Genomic DNA, 22,672 nt, shown 5'->3' with positions numbered 1-22,672 from the left:
GAGGTAATCTTGGAAACACTTCAACCAGTGGTCGAAAGTGTTCGATGCTCCCACCGCACGTGGGTCCAACGTAAGCCGTTCGGGTTTAAGCATTTGCTCCATGTTTTCTTTGTCGTTTTTTTTTTCAAAAAAAAAAGAATTTACTTGTTGGCAATAAAATTGATGCGCGATATAACACACGAGAGGCTGGATGTACTCGGGAAATAAAGGCTTTTATTGCCAACAATAACAGAGCTACCATATACGATCCCAGACTAAAGGGTCACCAGGCAGAGCAGTGACCTTTATACCTCTCCCAGGAGGCGGAGCCGACTGGGGTGTACCATAAGGACTATATTAACAGGTAGAACAGCCCAACCCTAACCCCAACAGTAACATATATACAGACTCATAGTACTGGCCAGACCATGGCTCAGCACTACCTGGTGGGAACCAACAATAGTTCACCACACTCTTGCTGACTCCCACTGGTTTTCTCTTCCTGTCGCTCACTGAATCCAGTTGTTTTGCTCTCTCTCTCTCTCTCTCACTGATTCCCAATGATTTGCTCTGTCTCTCACTGACTCCACTGGTTTGCAGAGAAACAAAGAGCCAGTTTCAAATAGGGCCTCAGTGAAAAATAGTGGGAACGGGACCAGTAATGTTAAAAATACAAGCTTAAAGCTTTGGGCCTTAATGCACAGAGCATTCACAACAAAGTGAATGAATTAATCATGCAAAGAGATGTAAATGAGTATGATATAGTCAGGATTACGGAGACAAGGTTGTAGGGTGACCAGGGATGGGAACTGAACATCCAGGGCAATTCAGTATTTAGGAAAGACAGATGAAAAGGAAAAGGTGGAGTTGCATTGCTGGTTAAAGAAGAAATTAACACCACACTGAGGAAGGATATTAGCTCCGACAATGCGGAATCTATATGGGTAGAGCTAAGAAACACCAAAGGGCAAAAAATATTAGTAGGTGCTATATGTAGACCCCCAAACTATAGTTGTGATGTTGGGAATGACATTAAACAGGAAATTAGAGATACAAGTGATAAAGGAACATCTGTAATTATGGCTGATTTTAAACTGCATATAGATTAGGCAAATCAAAGTAGTTGCAATACTGTAGAGGAAAATTCCTGGAGTGTATACTTTGAAGAACCAACTAGAGAGCAGGCCATTCTAGACTGGGTATTGTGTAATGAGGAATGAATAATTGGTAATCTAGTTTTGCGAAAACCCGTGGGGATAACCAACCATAACATGATGGAGAGTGATGTAGTTGATTCTGAGATCAGAGTCTTGAATCTTAATAAACAAAACTACAATGATATGAGGTATGAGTTGAAAATGATAGATTGGGAAAGGTTACTTAAAGGGATGGCGGTGGTTGCCAATGGCAAACATTCAAGGAGTGCTTGGGTGAACTGCAACAATAGTTTATTCCTGTCTGGCACAAAGGTAAAACCGGAAAAGTGGCCAAACCATGGTTTACAAGGGAAATGAGAGGCAATATTAGACTCAAGAGAGAAGCAAACAATTTAGTCAAGAAAAACAACAGACCAGAGGATTGGGCGCAGTTTCAAATTCAGTAAAGGAGGACCAACGGACTTATTAAGAAGGGGAAAATGGGGAGTATGAGAGGAATATGCAGGGAACATAAAAAACTGATTGTAAAAGTTTTTATAGGTATATGAGGAGAAAAAGATTGGTGAAGACAAATGTAGGTCCCTTATGTTGTGGGAAAATTGCCACTTCGAAGTCAGACTTGGAGGTTTCAACAATACAGTTTTGACGAAGCTTCGTGGAGAAAAGGCACTGGCACTCCACAGTACTTTAGGCAGCTACCTTCTCTCAATGATACAATAGGAGTGGTTCATTTTTATACTTTTCAGACAACGGATAGTCTGGACATTAGCCATTTAACACATCGTTACAGTTGAGTAGGATCGATAGTTAACACATCGTTACAGCCAGATATATACAGACATTGGCTTTTAACGTCGCATTGTTTCATAGAATGGGTACATTTTCCCTGTCAATGACTTAGTTTCGGTCTATACATACCTGCATTTATGTATTCCCGTTCCTGTTTGTGGCTTACCTCTTTATCAGTCCTTATTGTCCAGATCTGTCCTTATCTTAAAAGTGCCTCAAGCCCTGGCTGTTTCCTGTAGTATTTGTTCCCTGCATGTTTAACTTTAAATAACTGTCTGCCCTGTATGTTTCAATTTCAAGTAGCTGTCTGCACTAAAAGTCAGTGCCTGCTTAATGTCTCTCTCCCAGGTAACCTTTTTATGTGCCAGGCAGCCATTTTATGTGTTATGTACCCATCTTTATGTTTTTCCCCACTTCACTTACAATCAGAAACAGGGGAATTTATAATGGGGAACAAAAAAATGGCTGACCAACTAAATATATACTTTAGTTCCCTCTTCACAAAGGAGAAAACAAATGAGATACCAGAAAGGTTGGGAAACAAGGGTTTAATGAGAGGGAGGAACTGAAGGAGATCCGTATTAGTATGGAAATGATGTTGGGGAAACTGATGGGATTGAAGGCCAATAAATTCCCAGGGCCTAATAATTTACATTCCAGAGTACTTGAGGAAGCGACCCAGGAAATAGTGGATGCATTGGTAGTCATCTTCCAAGATTCCATAGACTCTGGAACAGTTCCTACAGATGGGAGGGTGGCTAATGTAACCCCATTATATTAAGAGAGGGATAAAGAGAAAACAAGGAATTATAGACTGGTAGTAGGGAAAATTCTACAACCCATTCTCAAAGGTTTTATAGCAAAACATTTGGAAAACAGTGGCAGGATTAGACAGAGTCAGCATGGATTTATGAAAGGGAAATCATGCTTGCCAGATATACTGGAATTCTTCGAGGATGTAAATAGTAGAGTTGATGATGGGGAGCCAGTGGATGTGGTTTATTGGACTTTCAGAAGGCTATCAACAAAATCCCACATAAGAGATTAGCATGTAAAATTAAAGCACGTGGGATTCGAGGTAATGTATTGAGATGGATATAAAACTGGTTGGCAGACAGGAAACAAAGAGTAGGAATAAATGGGCTTTTCCAAATAACAGGCAGTGACTAGTGGGGTACCTCAGAGATCTGTTATGTTGGGGCAAAGCCTCTTTAAGGGAATGGGTCAGGAGACCCTGGGTGTGGGGTGAACGGCTGGGGGACCGCCCTGAGAGGGCAGTTGTCATTGGGAGCGTACAGAGAGTAAGACTGCAATAAATACCTGTGTTCCCTGATGCTTGTCAGAGGAGTGAGTTCTTGAGACTTCTCCTCAGTAGTAAAGAATTTAACAGGATTAGTGCTGGGACCCCACATATGCACGATATTTATTAATGATTTAGATGAGGGAACTAAATGTAATATTTTCAAATTTGCAGATGACAGAAAGCTGGGTGGGAGGGTCAGCTGTGAGGAGGATGCAGAGTGATTTGGGCAGGTTGAGTGAGTGGGCAAATGAGTGGCAGATGTAGTATAATTTGGATAAATGTGAGGTTATTCACTTTGGTAGCAAAAACAGGAAGGCAGATACTATCTGAATGGACATAAGTTAGGAGAGGTGAATGTGCAATGAGATCTGGGTGTCCCCATACACCATTCACAGTAGGTAAGCATGCAGGTGCAGCAGGCAGTAAAAAAGGCAAATGGTATCTTGGCCTTCATAGCGAGAGGATTCAAGGACTGGAGCAAGGATGTCTTGATGCAATTAAATAGGGCCTTGGTAAGGCCACAACTGAAATATTGTCATAGAATCATAGAATCCCTACAGTGCAGAAGGAGGCCATCGGTTCTGCACCCACCACAAACCCTCCCAGGCCCATTTCCGTAACCCCACATATTTATCCTGCTAATCCTCCTGACACTAGGGTCAATTTAACATGGCCAATCAACCTAACCCGCACATCTTTGGACTTGTGTGCCGTTTTGGTCTCCCTATCTGAGGAAGGATGTTCTTGCTCTGGAGGGAGTGCAGATAAAGTTTACCAGACTGACTCCTGGAATGACGGGACTCATACATGAAGAGAGATTGAGTTGGTTAGGATTATATTTGCTGGAGGTCAGAAGAATGGGGTGGGGGTGGGGGTGGGGGGGGACCTCATAGAAACCTATAAAATTCAATGTACTAGACAGGGTCAATGAAAGAAGGATGTTCCCCATGGTGGAGGTGTCCAGAATCAGGGGTCACAATCTGAGAATACAGGGTTGACCATTTGGGACGGAGATGATCACCCAGAGAGTGATGAGCCTGTGGAATTTGCTACCACAGAGCAGTTGCGACTAAAACAGTGCATGTTTTCAAAAAGCAGGAAGATATAGCACTTGAGGTGAGGGGGACAAAAGGATATGTGGAAAAGGCAGGATCATTATGATTCTAATCATAATGAATGAGATTTGCCGGGGTGGCACAGGAGGAGCATGCTTGAAGGGCTGATTCTATGTTTCTATGACTCCAGTGGTTTGCTCTCTCTGTCACTCACTGACTCCCACTGGATTGCTCTCTCGGACTCCCATTGAGTCCAACTGCATTGTTATTTCTGTCTCCCAGTGGTTTGCTCTCTGTCTCTGGCTGACTTTACTGGTTGATCCCTCTGTCTTTCACAAGTGGTGCCCACAGCTTTGCATTCCTGCCTGATGCTGACACCACTGGGTTTCTCTTTGTCCCTCGCTGACTCATACTGGTTTGCTCTGGCTGGCTCTCATAGAATCATAGAATCCTTCAGTGCAGAAGGAGGCCATTTGGCCCATTGAGTCTGCACCGACCACAATCCCACCCAGGCCCTATCCTCACAACCGCATGCATTTACCCTAGCTAGTCCCCCTGATACTAAGGGGCAATCCATCTAACCCATACATCTTTGGGCTGTGGGAGGAAACCAGAGCACCCGAAGGAAACCCACGCAGACACGGGGAGAATGTGCAAACTCCACACAGACAGCGACCTAATGCTAGGAATTGAACCCGGGTCTCTGGCGTTGTGAGGCAGCAGTGCTAACCACTGTGCCACCGTGCCGCCCCGGCAAATCTCATTGAATCCCACTGGTTTGTTCTTTCTTTCTCTCACTGTTTCCCACTGAATTGATCTTTATTTTGATTTCTATGAATAATTTATTAATTAGAAAAATATTGGAGAAGTTGGACATGGGTGAAAGGCTATTTTACTCAGTGGGTGGTTGGGGGCAGGAGGTGATGTGATGAAACCGCCAGGAATATGTCCAACCAGAGTAGGTAATCCTGCATTAAGTCAATGATAATGCTCAAAAGCAATGGCATCATATTTACTTCCTAGTGTGGCATTTGCTATGGCTCATGAGCATCTGATTCCCTCAGTGCTTCAGGATTTCCCTATCCTTCTCTGTCACCATGATATTTTTGGCTGTAGTTGCCAAGCTTTTGGCCAGAAACTACCTAGAATTCACTGTGTTCCGCTGGTATGCAAAACCCTTCACTTTTGTTTCTTTATTAAATCCAAGTTTGACCTGAAGTTAAATACTGATTGTTCATTGTGTTACCTGAGCTCAGGAACTCTGCATAAGTTAATGATTTTTAACAAGGCCTTGACCAGTAATGTTGGCCTTTTTAATCAATTTTTATTTGGTTCTGCTTTGACGGGTTCAAATACAAGAAGCTAGTGCCCACATATGTATCATTTGGGCTTGGCAAAACCAATCCCAAATGATACATATGTTGGCACCAGCAACTGACCTTCCAGTTATATAGCTAAGATACAATAAATACAATCTACAATAAATATTAATTGAATGGTGAAATTAATGTAAGACAAAATGTTATTCCATGAACTTTCTATTTATTTGCCAAGATATGGGGCAATTCTCCAGCCTGCTGTGCTGCTCTAGCTGTGCAATGAGCCGGTAGACATTAGCGGGCACCCCGCTAGGCACCCAGGCTTCCATGCATCTCCAAGGCTATGTTCTTAGAGTAATCTTTTTAGAGTAAATATTGAAATTGCAATTTACATTCGATTAGTGGGCCCGGGACTGAAGTCTCCCCTCCCCCCGCCAGGAGCGGTTCATTCCAGCAGAGTTTACTCCTGCTCCCCACTAACAAGGAACAGATAGCGACCCTGCTGGAGGCTGACCCAGAGAGGTCCGGGAGGCCAGCGGTCAGGTAGCCCAGGAGTTGGATGGGCAACGATGTGGGTTTGTGGTGCTGGCCAGCATTCAGGAAGCTGGCAGTGCGGGGCTACTGCGCATGCACCAGTGGCCCGCTCAGAGCTATGCTGCCGGCCACTCCAGCAGGAATAGGCCCCACCCTCGATTTTCAATGTGAATCTCGCTAGGGCACTTTGCAGTGCTCAGAGTGTGGGAGATTCATTCTGAAAATCACACTAAAAAAATCAACAGAAGTTACTCTAGTTTTCACGGGAATTCGGCACTTCGAATTTCTTTGGGAAAATCATCTCCAAAGCTTCTCTGAAAAAGAGCAAAAGAGCTTTTTAAAATATTTGTCATGATGCAGATTTATTAGTAACATACTCATGCAATGTGATATATTTACATTTGTGTAAAAATTTCATTCATGAAAATATATCTTTCCTTTAATGTTGTGGAACAAAACCACATTCAAACAGTATTTTTACTGCGAGCATTTCTGTGCTGGTGCAGTGCAGATCTGACTTCAAATATTTTAAAACTTTTTTCTTTGGTTGTTTTGAGAGATGAGGAGATGCAAAACGAAGAGGTATTTCAGCATCCAATAGTTGTCAGAATGTTAAATTAAGAATAGGCCAACACTAGATCTCTTAAAAAACATTATCCCAGTTCACTGTTCTATAACTTACCCTGTACTTGTCATTTTGAGTGAGTGTGATGACTAACCCTATTTTCTCCTAGGAATGCCATCTCCGATTTTGTGACAGCTGTAAGGTTGGCAGTGGGCAGTGTCATAATTTCGGTCTATGTTGGTGATCGCATGGTTTCAGGATGCTGGTGATAAAATGTAATTATTCGAATTGTATGCAACAAGGTATACAACAAAACTACTATTCTCAAAATGCTAGTCATTTGTTAGGCAGCCTGAGTGTGCACTCCAAAGCATGATCACCCTACAACTGAGTGATACTCATTTCTGTACCTTTTATATGATAGATACATTAATTACATGTTAAAAGTCAGTTAATCAACTGTTCTGCTTATTATCATACATGTACTAGCAATTTCATCATTTCTTATGTTTGAATGACATTTTATATTTTGTTCATCTTGAATTATTTTTATCAGTTGTAGTTACTGAAAATCCCAGTGGGTGCCTGAACATTTGATTTAAGCATTCAATATTGGTTAGCATTTTATTCCTCTATTTGTTGTCACATTTATGTGGTGAGGTGAGAGTGACAGCCCTTGACAACATGACCCCATTCAACCAAGTGTGGCAAAAAGGAACCTGAGCAAAACTGGGATCAATGGGTATCGGGGCAACTCTCTGCTGGTTGGAGGCACACCTGGTGCATAGGAAGATGGTTATGGGGGGGGTCAGTCATTTCAGCTCTAGGACACCTTTGCACGAGTTTCCTAGGCCCAGCACCACAAACCCACATCTTCACTTGCTTCATCAATAACCTTCCCTCCATCATAAGGTCAGAAGTGGGGATGTTCGCCAATGATTGCACAATGTACAGCACTATTCACAACTCCTCAAATACTGAAGCAGTCCATGTTCAAATGCAACCTCCAAGCTTGGGTTGACAAGTGGCAAGTAACATTTGTGCCACACAAATGCCAGGCAATGACCATCACCAATAAGAGATAATCTAACCACCATCCCTTGACATTCAATGAATTTTTATCATGGAATTCCCCCACTATCAACATCCTTGCTGTTACCATTGACCAGGAACACAACTGGACTCACCACATAAACACAGTGGCTACACGAACAGGTCAGAGGCTAGGAATACTGCAGTGAGTAACTCACCTCTTGATGCCCCAAACCCTGTCCATCATCTGCAAGGCACAAGTCATCCACTTGCCTGGATGAGTGTAGCTCCAAAACACTTAAGAAGCTTGACACCATCTAGGACAAAGCAGCCCACTTGATTGGCACCACATCCACAAACTTCCACTCCCTCTGCCACAAGACGCTCAGTCGCAGCAGTGTGTGCTATCTACAAGATGCATTAGAATCATAGAATCCCACAGTGCAGAAGGGGACCATTGGGCCCATCAAGCCTGTACCGGCCACAATCCCACCGAGGCCCTATCCCCACAAGCCCATAACTCCATGCATTTACCCTAGCTAGTCCCCCTGACACTAAGGGGCAATTTAGCACAGCCATTCCACCTAACCCACATGTCTTTGGACTGGGGCAGGAAACCGGAGCGCCCGGAGGAAACCCACACAGACATGGGGAGAACATGCAAACTCTACACAGACAGTGACCCCTGCAGAAATTCACCAAAGATCTTTAGACAGCACCTTCCAAACCCATGACCACATCCATCTAGAAGGACAAGGGCAACAGCTACATGGGAACATCACCACCTGCAATTCCCCCTCCAAGCCACTCACCATCCTGACTTGGAAATATATCGCCGTTCCTTTGCAATTGCTGGGTCAAAATCCAGGAATTCCATCCCTAATGGCATTGTGGGTCAACCCACAGCACGTGGTCTGCCGTATTTCAGGAAGGCAGCTCACCACTACATTCTCAAGGGCAACGAGGGATGGGCAATAAATGCTGGCCAGTCAGTGATGCCCATTTCCCACGAATGAATAAAAAAAATTATAAGTTGAAACTTTGCATGGTATTTGCCACTCAGCTAAAAATACAAAGGATGCAAAAGACTTTGCATCTAGCTTTTCTCCTTCACTAGGAATGCCATTTGAAATCAAGAACTATTTCCGTTAAAAATCACAAGTATACAGATTATTTAATGTATTATTATTTTATGCCACAGAACTGCAAATGTAGTAATGTGCTAAATTTAACTAATTGAGGTAAAGGTCCCTTAAAAGGTAATTTAAGGTGCCTAAATAAAATGAATTTTAGTGGTTTCATCCTGTTCCTAATGGGGTGTGAATGTGCAGACCAGGACTCTCCATAATACAAATTTAATTGAGGTACCAGCCTCATTTAGATTGGTCAAAAAGACAGTTTGCAATGAAAATACAAACCTCACACGAGCACTGTAGATGGTGTAACTTTGAGGCACACTGTTGGAACAGACCAGCTTGCAGGAGTGCTTGACACAGGCACAAGGTGTAAAGAGTGGCAACAGTTCCTTCCCTATCAAGAGTGGCTTCTCAGCTTGATTTGTAAAAAGTGACATTCAACAGAAGTTTTGTGACACTTTTACTTCACTTCTAACAGGGTGAAATGTTTTTGGACAATGTTTTCTTGCAAAATACTTGCATAAGAAACTATACTTTTTCTGTTCAATCAACTTCTATTTTACTGCAAGCACATCAGAATTGTTCAAAAGTGATTGGAAGGTTACGTTGAATGTGCAAAAATACATTAACACCAGTCGGACTGGAAAATGTCCTCAAACCACAGTCTCAAAACTTAGGTTCGAGCTCTGCTCATATTTTAAGGGTGACATGTGACAAAGTGATAAATGAGTCTGATTTTGCAACTGGGTGGATTTTGAGTAAGTTAAAATCGGGCTCATTCAGTCAAAATGATTTCAAGTGTGATTTGCAGTCCTTGCCAAGTCAGGTGACTGTAGTGGAGATGTCAATCACAGTGTTAAGAGTGACCACTGGAATAGGGAGGGTTACTGCTGCTGAATGCTGTCGAGTGGACTGTACTGGAGAGTTGGTTAAGGCCAGATTCAAGATCATATATAGTGCCGTATTTGATTGATTAGTCTGCAAATATTCACTGTCTAGGCTTGCACATATTGGTCAAAGTACCAGAGACCATTACCAGGAGTTAAATTCCCTGAAAAATTGCATTCAGAAAATTAGAGTATAATGTAATAATGAAATGTAGTCTACTTGATTCTGAAATTAACCTTATCCAGGTGAAAGAACACATATTGCCATCCAGATAGTGTTGTGATCATGGCGCTAGATGAGAAACCCAGATGTCAGAGGTTCAGGTTTCACCAGGACCAGTGGAGAGGCTGAATTCAATAAATCTGATTGTAGGCCAGCGCCAGAGAAGAGGGCTATAGAAAATTACCACATATTGTAAAAACCTAATTTATCCAGTAATATTGTTTAGGGAAGAAAATCCCCAATCTAGACTGGTTGGAAATCAACATGTGTTCGCTGGTATTGTTTACATACTTAAAAATACAACAGTGGAGACCCATACATGTTATAAATAAAAATGCTGGAAAGGTCCACATCAGTAAATAATTGAGAGAAAGAGACATGTTTCAGAGGGTGAATTGCAGAGATTTCCACAAATAGTTACTTTCTTTTTCTTTTTCAAGCACTCATGAACCTTGCTTTGCTTTTCTAACATCTTTCATTTTGGTGTTGTGATTGTCTCACAAATCATACAATTTTATACAATAATTAGTGCATTTCATCTTTCACAATGAATCTATTTGTGTTAGAAATTATGTCAATTTTTCATTACATCTTAAAATTAATTACAATGTCGGTCCACTGTGGTCACACTTGTGTTACTTAACACTAATCTGAAATTTTCATAGGTGTTAGTTTTCACTTTAATATGTTTAATAACCTTGTTGAACCAGGAGACAGAACTTCAAAAATATAGACCAAAGTAATTCAGACATGCACAACACACGCAGCGTTACAATATTCCGTACAGTAAAATGTCACGAACAAGGATACTACAAAAATTTGAATTCTACCCCTCTTTAGCTCTGAAGAAGTCATAGAGATTCGAAACGTTAACTGTTTGTCTCCAGAGATGCTAGACCTGCTGGGTTTATCCGGCATTTTCTGTTTTTATTATTGAATTCACTGGCTTTAATCGTTGCTTTAAAACTACAGTATTGTAATAAAAATATATTACATTGAAATGCTTGTAATGCAATGACTAGTCATTTCAATGCACTGACAGATCTGCAGTGACTCAAGTTGAGATATAAATTTTGCTTAATGCGTATATATGAAATCTAAGATATTTTCATATATTTTATGTGGATTTACAAAACGTAGACAAATTACGGAAATACATCAAAATAACTAAATATGTAAAAACTGCATAATTCATGTTCAAAAAAATCTATTTCGATGCTTAAAATCTAATGAAAACATTAAAATTTTATGATAAACCATTTTAAGTTTTATGCAGTCGCTATTACATTTTAATTATGACTACATTTTTAAAAAATGCCTCTAATTTTGGCTGGCTTTCGATTTCGTATTTAGGAAGTGGGTATGTTTGCGTTTTATGAATGCCTGAAGTTCACTCCTTCGAGGACCGAAGGATGATTTCAACACCATGGGAACTCGCACAGTTAGCAACATTTCTCCAAATACCGCTCGACATTATGAGACATTCACAAGACGCGTCTTTGAAAGACATATCACAGCGTGGCTGGGGTTGCGAAAGGCGCTGTGCACAAACGAAATCTCTTGTGACTGTCCAAGGATCATCCCCGCCCGCTCTCCTTCCTTCCTGGTGGAGACACATTATTGTTTCTTCGGGTCTATTCTTCCTCTCACCGGGAACACGGGGCAATGTTTGGTGACCAACCGGGCGAGGCTAGCGGAAAGCATGTTCGGCTGGAACCACGCCGAGAGGATAGATAATGAGGCGCGATTGAGATTTTTAGACAGCAACTTTGCAATATCACACATACGCAAACAATAAAAATCCAGATTGATGCCAAGGAAGAGCTTAAGCTGACCATGAGTGTGTGACTGGCAAAGCGTGCCTTAGTTAGTTAGTGAGTAGGGGTGCGGCCCGGCCCGGCCCAGCCCAGCCGGGGTGGGTGGGTGGGTGTGTGCATTTGTTTTGCTGTTGTGGTTGGCGCCTCCTCCCTGGGCGCTGTGTAGCGGACTGGGAGTGCGGGAGCCGGGGCGCTGTGCAGCGGACTGGGAGTGCGGGAGCCGGGGCGCTGTGTAGCGGACTGGGAGTGCGGGAGCCGGGGCGCTGTGTAGCGGACTGGGAGTGCGGGAGCCGGGGCGCTGTGCGGCGGACTGGGAGTGCGGGAGCCGGGGCGCTGTGCGGCGGACTGGGAGTGCGGGAGCCGGGGCGCTGTGCGGCGGACTGGGAGTGCGGGAGCCGGGGCGCTGTGCGGCGGACTGGGAGTGCGGGAGCCGGGGCGCTGTGCGGCGGACTGGGAGTGCGGGAGCCGGGGCGCTGTGCGGCGGACTGGGAGTGCGGGAGCCGGGGCGCTGTGCGGCGGACTGGGAGTGCGGGAGCCGGGGCGCTGTGCGGCGGACTGGGAGTGCGGGAGCCGGGGCGCTGTGCGGCGGACTGGGAGTGCGGGAGCCGGGGCGCTGTCTCTCTCTCTCTCGCGCGCTCTCTCTCACTCCAGCTCGCGCGCTCTCTGCTCGCCAGGCTCCCGCTGACCTGGACTAAGATGGCGGGGACCGACCCACCAGCGCCGTTACTGCTCTCGATGCTGCTTCTGTTGCCGGGTAAGGACTCGTGGCGGATCGATGTGTTTGTTTTAAAAAAAAAACTATATGCCGCCTGGTTTCACTGGTCACCGAGTCCCCCGGCTTTCTCGAAGTCTGGGCACAAAACTTTCAGATTTGTCGCTGAGGGGAGGTGACAGCGGCTCTGGTCCCCTTCCCTCTCTCAACACCAAAAAGCACATCCAACTTTTTTATGTCGAGTTTGGTTTATGGTATCAGTTGAAATCTACATTGCAATTTCTGCCAGTTGAGCTTTAATCTGATAACTTTTTAGTGTGTATGAAGAGGGACAACGTGAGAGTTTCAAAAAAGATTTTTCCATCGAGTTCTTTTTAAGTGTCGGTGTTTGATCTGTTTTTTTAATGGTTGGTTGTGGTTTATGAGGTTCTTCTGCTTTGTTGAGGTTGGTGGATGGGAGCAGGCAGGTAACCCAACCCGGTACCATGGTGACCACTTTTTCCTTTTACAGGCAGCGGTTTGTTCATTATCAGATTGACTGCAAATCCTGTATTGAAACTTACTCCAGGAAACTGCTCTAGTATTTACTGTGTTTAAAATACGTATCACTCAGATATCACTAATTTATTTTTTAAAACCACTGTTTCCGATGTCTCTGGGGTAAACGAGTGCCCGATATTTTAATTGTCAAAACTAAGTATGTCCTTAAATGACATTTGTATTCGACAGAAACTTGACTTTCTTTGGGAATAAATCCTCATCTGAAGTACTTTTGAAATACTTTGAAATTAGAGCTAAGAAAAATCTTAATTGAAGTACAACACGTGACTTGAGTTCCACGTTTTGCAATGTGTTTATAAAATGGGCAGTACATTTACAATGGAATGCAATGAACAGATTTGTACAAAGTTCAAGCATAAGGTGAAAACTTCCTGCTAAGGGCAAGGTTCTAGATAAGATATAGTACCCAGTTTGTGAATTGAGATAACAGATGTACAGCAATACTCATGATTGCAGTTGCATCACATGCAGAGCTTATTATGTTAGCTTGTTTTCAACTGTAAGTTTGAAGCAGCTCTTATTAACATTTAATGTTTGCAGTTAACCACCAAAGTGTACTGCTATGGTGATGGGAACGTTTGTAAATTGATGCTCAGGTTTCCCTTCCAACCTCTGTATTACAACCGGCATGATTGGGCACACGTGTTCACATACACTGTCAATATTTTTATTTTTTCCCTCCTCTGTCCATGTTAACTAAATATCCAATACGTTTTATCTAATTAAAAAAGGAGTGAATTGCTGATATCTTTTTGTTTGGTTGATTTTTCAACTTTTATTGTTGCACAGTTAAAACTTTAATTCAACCACGTTTTGCAACTTGTGTATCAAGGAGATTTATCATGACTAGTTAAATTCATGATGTGGCGATGCCGGCGTTGGACTGGGGTAAACACAGTAAGAAGTCTCACAACACCAGGTTAAAGTCCAACAGGTTTATTTGGAATCACGAGCTTTCGGAGCACTGTTCCTTCATCAGGGAGATACTTCTTACTAGTTAAACTCAAGAAGTGGGACCTTCATTTTCTGCAGTAAAAGACGTCTGAATGTTTTATGAGGTGGAACATAAACGGGCACCGAGGAGGAAAAGGGAGGACAAAGGCACAATCAAAAATAATTTTAAGAGTTCCAAATTTATCTGTATCATATTGTTTCCAGGTCATTACACATGCATTTCATTTTTTAACACATCTCCTGATATCAAAATATGGAATTTACTTTAGAGTACTTTAGAGGGGTCAGTTTTTGTCCAATGTGTGCAGGAAGGCTTCCTGACGCAGTACGTAGATAGACCAACAAGAGGCGAGGCCACATTGGATTTGGTACTGGGTAATGAATCAGGCCAGATGTTAGATTTGGAGGTAAGTGAGCACTTTGGTGATAGTGACCACAATTTGATTACGTTTACCTTAGCAATGGAAAGGGATAGGTATATACCGAAGGGCAAGAGTTATAGCTGGGGGAAAGGAAATTATGATGCAATTAGGCGAGATTTAGGTGGCATAGGTTGGGGAAGGAAACTGCAGGGGATGGGCATAATTGTAATGTGGAGCTTGTTCAAGGAACAGCTACTACGCGTCCTCGATAAATATGTACCTGTCAGGCAGGGAGGAAGCAGTCGTGTGAGGGAACCGTGGTTTACTAAAGAGGTTGAATCTCTTGTGAAGAGGAAGAAGGAGACTTACGTTAAGATGAGACGTGAGGGCTCAGGTAGGGCGCTTGAGAGTTACAAGTCAGCCAGGAAGGACCTAAAGAAAGAGTTAAGAAGAGCCAGGAGGGGACATGAGAAGTTTTTGGCAGGTAGGATCAAGGAAAACCCTAAAGCTTTCTATAGGTATGTCGGGAGTAAAAGAATGACTAGAGTAAGATTAGGGCCAGTCAAGGACAGTAGTGGGAAGTTTCCTCGGATGGTGATGGCTAGCACGAGGGGACATAGCTTTAAATTGAGGGGTGAGAGATATAGGACAGATGTTAGAGGTAGGTTCTTTACTCAGAGAGTAGTAGGGGCGTGGAATGCCCTGCCTGCAGCAGTAGTGGACTCGTCAACATTAAGAGCATTCAAATGGTTATTGGATAAACATTTGGATGATATTGGAATAGTGTAGATTAGAGGGGCTTTAGATTGGTTTCACTGGTCGGCGCAACATCGAGGGCCGAAGGGCCTGTACTGCGCTGTTATGTTCTATGTTTACTGAATTGTTTTCCATGTAGAAATGTGAATGGTAAAATAATAAAAAGGGGACAATGCACAGTTGGTGAAGTACTGGTGTAAGCTATCAGTTTAGTTAAACGCCTGTGTTCAAACCTTTGGCGAGGCAGAAACATACATGCCTTGGTTTCCTATTTTTGGGAAAGTTGATTATTTTTCTAATGTTGCTTTTGTAGTACCAGTACAAATAAAAACCCATGCATATTTGTGCCAGATAAGTCTTGTGAAGCAGGATGCGATAGGCTGACCTGCTGAAATACCATACAGTTGAATATTTAAAACCAAAAGCGGCACGGTAGCGCAGTGGTTAGCACTGCTGCTTTACAGCTCCAGGGACCTGGGTTCGATTCCCGGCTTGGGTCACTGCCTGTGTGGAGTTTGCACATTCTCCTCGTGTCTGCGTGGGTTTCCTCCGGGTGCTCCGGTTTCCTCCCACAGTCCAAAGATGTGCGGGTTAGGTTGATTGGCCATGCTAAAATTGCCCTTAGTGTCCTGAAATGTGTAGGTTAGAGGGATTAGTGGGCAAAAATGTAGGGATATGGGGGTAGGGTCTGGGTGGGATTGTGGTCAGTGCAGACTCGATGGGCCGAATGGCCTCTTTCTGTGCTGTAGGGTTTCTATGATTATTGTGAAGCTCTCCATTCATCAGGAATATTAATTTCTGCTTGGTCTTTTTAGATTTAGGCACTTATGATATGTTGCAAATCGATTGGAAAGGAAATATCAGCACTGTGTATAGATATTTTAGAATATGCTTTGGGAATTACATTGTTTGAAAATCAATCCTGATGCACAATCTGATCTTGTAAACAGTTAGAGATGCAATATTGAGTGCAATCAAACAGCTGTGGTGTAATAAGTCACATAGATAAGAACAGTGACAAAGCTAGAACCCACTGGTATGTTTGCTATGTAGAATTTTCATTGGTTGTACAGAATTGTTTGCATTACATTCCCTACATTAAATATATTTTTGTTAAAAGCTTCAGAAAATGAAAAGCAGTTTAATGTTCAGTTACTTATTGGCAAATACAAATATTTTAGTTACTAAAACTCACTGGGGTTAGGGCAAAGTACATAATAGACTGTGTATTTAGTCGTATGATTTCAAATTGAGCTTCTCATTGCCCTAGTTGGGGGCCATTGGGACAGACGGGTTTGCTGTTGTTTTCCCTTTACACCTGTTGGTGATTTTTGGATTGATTCCTGCTGACAGACTTTGTTGGGACAGTTGTTCTGTAAGCACAGCTGTGTGGATTGATTGCATGCAAACCTGCTCTAAAATGTAATTTCACTGGGAAAAAAAACTTAAAATATTTGAACTATGTACACACTCTGTAACTTGTGATGAAGCTGTTGAACATATTTTTAATTGAATTCATTATAATGCCTTAAAGTTACATTTTGCAAAAGGTTTGAGATTCTAAGAGAAATAGAGACTATTCCAGTTGAAAAATTTCCAGAAGGTGGCACTTCTTTGCTGAGCTGTAGTTGTATTGAAAGAAAACCAATTAGGTTTTAATGTTTAGCTGGTGTGGATATTTTTTTATGTCAAACTCAGATTTTTTTTAACCTTCCATTAAGCATGAAGTGATAGTCGCCGAATCACAGTGCGACATATATGTTCAAATAGAGAGCAACTGCTTCATTTCAATTACATGCCTCATTAAAATCATTTGCTGGCAGAATCTTAAGATTAGGAGCATTTTAGAATTTGACAATTAATTTGTAATTTTCATTACACATGATTACAGAAACAGGGGTAGGCCATTCAGCCCCTCCAGGCATTCTGTCATTTAATCAGATTATGCCTGATACATCTTAATAGACTTACAAAAGTAATTGTTTTGAATCTTAATCTTTTAAGGAGGCCTTTTGGCCCATTGAGTCTGCAGCCCCCACACTCCCACCCAGGCCCTATCCCTGTAACCCCATACATTTACCCTAGCTAGTCCCCTTGATGCTAAAGGGCAATTTTAGCTTGGCCAATCCACCTCACCCGCACATCTTTGGACGGTGGGATGAAACTGGAGCACCCAGAGAAAACCCACGCAGACACGGGGAGAATGTGAAAACTCCACACAGACAGTGACCCAAGCCGGGAATCGAATCCGGGACCCTGGCGCTGTGAGAGGCAGCAGTGCCACCGTGCCCACTGGGGTACCAGTTTATGCTGACATGAGAATCAGTATTATTCATGACAAAAGTGGCAAATTTTATACTTTTCAGGGAGCCAAATTTTAAAACCATTTACTACCTCCAATAAGCATTTACATTTCTAATCCAATAAGCTATCTATTTAGTGTCAATAGTTTAACGGTGGTGCACTCACCCCTTGAGTCAGTATTTCATGCTTCACTCCATGACTGGAGCACATAATCTAGGGTGCTCCGGTTTCCTCCCACAGTCCAAAGATGTGCGGGTTAGGTTAATTGGCCATGCTAAATTGCCCCTTAGTGTCCTGGGATGCGTAGGTTAGAGGGATTAGCGGGTAAATATATGGGGATAGGGCCTGGGTGGGATTGTGGTCGGTGCAGACTCAATGGGCCGAATGGCCTCTCTCTGCACTGTAGGGTTTCTATGATTCTATGGTCGTGACTGGGTTAGGCCACTCACATCTAGGGCCCTCTGGTCTCAGGTGAATCACTAAATGCTCTCTAGTCTTGAGTGCATGTAAAAGATTCCAGTGGGGGTGGGATGAAGTTCTCCTGATGACTGGAGTAATGGTTTTCACTCAATCACTGCCACCAGAAATAAACAAAATATCTAGTAATTTGTCTTACTGCTGTATCTGGACCCTGTTTGCAAATTGACAGCGACTGCATTTTGACAGTAAAGCATTTTGGCATTTCCATTGTAAAATATGCTATATGGGTACAAGTTTGTGCTTTTGCCATAAATTGGTACCCCAGTACGCATTCAACAATCTTTGCTGGATGGCTGGGAGACCAGAAGAGCAGTAAGCAATCTATTCATGCACCTCTCCTTCTCTCTCTCTGTCTCTCTCTTTTTTTCCCTTCCCTCTGTGCCCCCCCCCCCCCCCCCCCCACACTTGAACCTCTTCTTGTGTTCTGTGCCGTGATCTGTGTTTTTGAAATATAACTCTTCTGTCCATTCATTACCCCATGCGTTTGTGTATGTATGTGTCTATATTAATTTTCAGGTTATCAAAACTCTTAGTACACCTGGTTTGTTTTTATCTAAATATTATGTTTTGAGAAACTCTGTAATTTCTGTTTCCACATCATTGATTGCCACAATGATTCCTTTCTGTTCCTAAAACATTTTTACTTGGGTCAGCATGGTGATCCTGAGATCAGCTGTATCTGTCACAACCCAATAATGCAATATTTCCTGAACAGAAACAGTGTGTTACAAAAGGATTTTGAAAGCTTCCATCAAAATGAATAGATCTTTTGTGTTATTAATATTTCATATGTTATTGTAATGCATTTGGATTGCCTGTACGCTCAGGTACAGAAATCAAAAATCTACCATTGCATGGCCCATCTCTTCCTCTCTTACTCCTCCTTTTACTGCTGCTCTACCTCCCAAACACCCCAGATTTTGCGGAAAACCAGCCATTTGTTATTTGGATGGACTTATTTAAAACACTTTTATTTCTGGGTAAAACCATGATCATGAGGTGGTTTGCCTAGGACAAGGTTGGCCCATTGCACTGTGGGTGTGCTGACGCCTGCAATGTCCCCAAATGCGAGATACTCAAATGCAAAATTTGTCTTACTGAATACACATTTTGTATTTTGATGAGGATCAGAAGATTTGTGGCGTCACATTGCACTGTTTGCTGTCAACTCGTACATTGATTTCTTCATATTACCTTTCAAGCTATGGCAGCTTATACCATGTTCCTGACATAACTCACAAAATAACTTTTTAAAGATTAAAATGCTATTTTACTTATATTGAGTATTCACAATCCACAAGCTTTTTTCATGGTGGCTTGGTTGACTAAGTGCCTTATAATTTACTGTCATTGATCTGTTACCTTTGTATGTAACCTCACTGAAAGTCATTTAACCTATTGGTGCAACGATGAGGCGAGACTGCTGAATTGTTGCACTTCCAGAACACAGGAAAAATCTAAATTGTAGTCAAGTTTTTAAGTGACACATGTCCACAAGGAAATGTTATAATAACCATCAACATCATTAGATTGGCACAACTCAAATTTACTGCAAGCCAGGTTTGGAATTTGGGCTTTTTCCCAACAATTGTCTTATGTTCCTAGCTAATGTAAGCAGACTATTCCTTTAATTAAATAAAATTAAGTTTTATCTTTGGTTTAGGGACCAGCTGCAGGGACCTGGGTTCGATTCCCGGCTTGGGTCACTGTCTGTGTGGAGTTTGCACATTCTTCCTGTGTCTGCGTGGGTTTCCTCCGGGTGCTCAGGTTTCCTCCCACAGTCCAAAGATGTGCGGGTTAGGTTAATTGGCCATGTTAAATTGCTCCTTAGTGTCCCGGGATGCGTAGGTTAGAGGGATTAGCGGGTAAACATATGGGGATAGGGCCTGGGTGGGATTGTGGTCAGTGCAGACTCAATGGGCCGAATGGCCTCTTTCTGCACTGTAGGGTTTCTATGATTCTATGGTCGTGACTGGGTTAGGCCACTCACAATTAATCCTCAATAGCAGTAAATGTCTTAATGCAGAATATGTGGCTACCAGTTACAATTTCTATTGACATAGAACATGTAAAATAAGGCATTTGGATCATTTGTACATAATCTTTAAGAATTTCCTATTAAATTCCATCCCAAATTTGGACTTCAAATGTGAGGGTCTTGTGGATTTTTGTGCATAAAATTGAGATGACTACTCAGCTTCCTTCCTCCTCAACTCCCATTTCTCTCTGCTATTTGCTGTCGCCCAAATTGGTTTTTTTTTCTCCATCTGAACCCTCAAAACACCCCCTTAGTGAAATTCATGCACAATCTATTCCCTCAATCAACTTATGTCATAACCATGCAATTTTACTTTGAGCCATGAATTTGCAATTACATCGCATCTTTAATGTCAAAAAAGTTAATGGCATTTCACAAAAGCTGTAATCAGATAATATGGACATCAAATCAAGGAGATTATAATAGGAAAGCAGACCAGAAGCTTTGCCAAAGTGGTGGATTTTAAGGAGCGTCTTAAAGGTAGCAAGTTGGGTGTGAAGGTGAAGGGGTTTATGGAAGAATTGCACAAAAGTAGGTCTTAATGGCTGAAAACATGACCAATTTGGGCGTGGGATGAGGGGAGTGGATGCACACACATCTAGAATTGGAGAAATACAAAATTCTGGGCGTTTGGTTGTTCTCCTCTTGGTTGCAGGGATGCAGAAAGACAAAGGCATGAAATGTTATAAACAGGAAGATGAAAATATTTAAACCTGTGGCATTGGGTGACCAGGAGCCAATTTAGGTGAGCAAAAACAGAAGTGATGGATGAGGTGGACTTGGTGAATGGCATAGGATCTGGGAACTCAGTCTCTCTTACTGAATTTCATAGCATTGTCTTAATTCTCTTGGGTGAAGACAGATGTGAAGTATTCATTTAGCACTCTACCAATATCCTCTGTCTGCACCCACAAATTGCCCCCTTGGTCCCTAATGGGCCCTACTCTTTCCCTGGTTATCCTCTTCCGACTGATATACTTGTAGAATATCTTGGGATTTTTCCTACTTTTATCAGCCAAAGCTTTTTCATATCTTTGCTTTCCTAATTGCTTTGTTAAGTTCCACCAGGCACTTTCTATATCTCCCTAATGCCTCCACTGATTTGCTCCCCTTGTATTTTTAAAAAGCTTTCCTTTCTTTCTCATTGTATCCTGAATATCTCTGGTCATCCATGGTTCTCTGGGCTTGTTATTCCTATCTATCACCCTCGAGGGAACATGCTGGGCTTGCACCCTCCCCATTTCCTTTTTGAATGCCCCCCACTGCTCTTCTGTAGATTTTCCCATTAGTAGCTGTTCCCAGTCTACCTTGGCCAGATCATGTCTTATTTTACTAAGTTCTGCTCTCCCCCAATCCAAAACTTTTTTTTTGTAGCTTGTCTATTTCCTTGTTCATAACGAGCTTAAATTGTACCACATTGTGATCGCTATCACTAAAATGCACCCCCATCATTACCTGAACCACCTGTATGGCTTCATTCTCCAGAATGAGGTCCAGCACAGGTCCTTCCCTTGTTAGACCCTCTACATATTGATCTAACAAGTTCTCCTGTACACATTTCAGTAAATCTACTCTCCATCCAAGCCCTTCATGCTATGTCTATCCCAGTTAATGTTGGGGAAGTTGAAATCACCTAATATAATAACCCTATTGTTTTGTTTTTTGCACCTCTACAAATTGAGGACATATTTGCTCCTCAATATCCCCCTCACTATCTGGGGGTCTATAATAAACACCTAATAATGTGGCTGCCACTTTTTTATTCCCTGAGCTTCATTTGATGCCTTCTCCAAGATATCATCCCTCCTTTCTGCAGTAACTGACTCCTTAACTAATAATGCAATGCCTCCTCCTCTCTTACCTCCTCCTCTGTCTCGCTTGAAGATTCCATATCCCGAAATGTTGAGTTGCCAATCGTGTCCTTCCTTCAACTGTGTTTCTGTGATGCCTTCCATGTGTCAATTATGCTTCCATGTGTCAATCATCACTCTCAACTCATCCATTTTATCTGCAATACTCCTAGTGTTAAAGTAGAGGCCATCCAGCCTGGTCTTACTCCTTTGGAACTCTTTGCAAACTCTATATCTAGTAGAACTTAATATATCTGCACTCCCTCTGACTTGTTTGTTTTACTATATGCTTCTGTGCCCTTATTCTGCTAACAGTCTGTGTCCCCTCCTCCTGCCAAATTAGTTTAAATTCCTCCCAACAGCAATAGCAAAACGTCCCGTAAAAATGTTCATCCCGTTCTGGTTCAGATGTACACCGTCCCGCTTCTACAGATCCCAGTGATCTAGGAATCTAAAACCCTCCCTCCTGCACCAGCGCTTAAGCCACGCATTTGTCTGCGCTATCCTCCTCTTTCTGTGCTCGCAACTGTGCTTACAACTCGAGGTCTTGATTTTTACCCTCTGACGAAGGGTCATCTAGACTCGAAACGTTGACTCTATTCTCTCTCCACAGATGCCGTCAGACTTGCTGAGATTTTCCAGCATTTTTTGTTTTTGTTGCTTTTTGGTCTACTGCCTAACTCCCTGAATTCTTGATGCAAGACCTCATCCCTCTTTGAATCTATGTCATTGGAACCAGCATGTACCATGACCTCTGCCTTATCACCCTTCCCCTTCAGAATGACCTGCAGCTGTTCAGTGGCATCTCAGACCCTAGCACCGTTGAGACAACATACCATCCTGGAGTCAGATTGACTGC

At 42.5% G+C, this 22,672-nt stretch overlaps 1 protein-coding gene across 1 annotated transcript in view; it reads left to right on the top strand.

Moving 5' to 3' along the window:
• The first annotated feature begins 12,009 nt into the window (after positions 1-12,009).
• LOC144499560 (nectin-3-like) overlaps positions 12,010-22,672 on the top strand; it is a 269,457-nt gene continuing 258,794 nt past the window's right edge. The window contains exon 1 of the mRNA XM_078221665.1: positions 12,010-12,550. Coding sequence (XP_078077791.1) covers positions 12,493-12,550 — 58 coding nt within the window. The 5' untranslated portion in view covers positions 12,010-12,492. The remainder of the gene's footprint in view (positions 12,551-22,672) is intronic.

The sequence above is a fragment of the Mustelus asterias genome, chromosome 10, assembly GCF_964213995.1.
Source record: "Mustelus asterias chromosome 10, sMusAst1.hap1.1, whole genome shotgun sequence".
NCBI lineage: Eukaryota > Metazoa > Chordata > Chondrichthyes > Carcharhiniformes > Triakidae > Mustelus > Mustelus asterias.
Note: the sequence above shows the minus strand (reverse complement) of the source record. Positions and strands in the feature narration are given on the sequence as shown.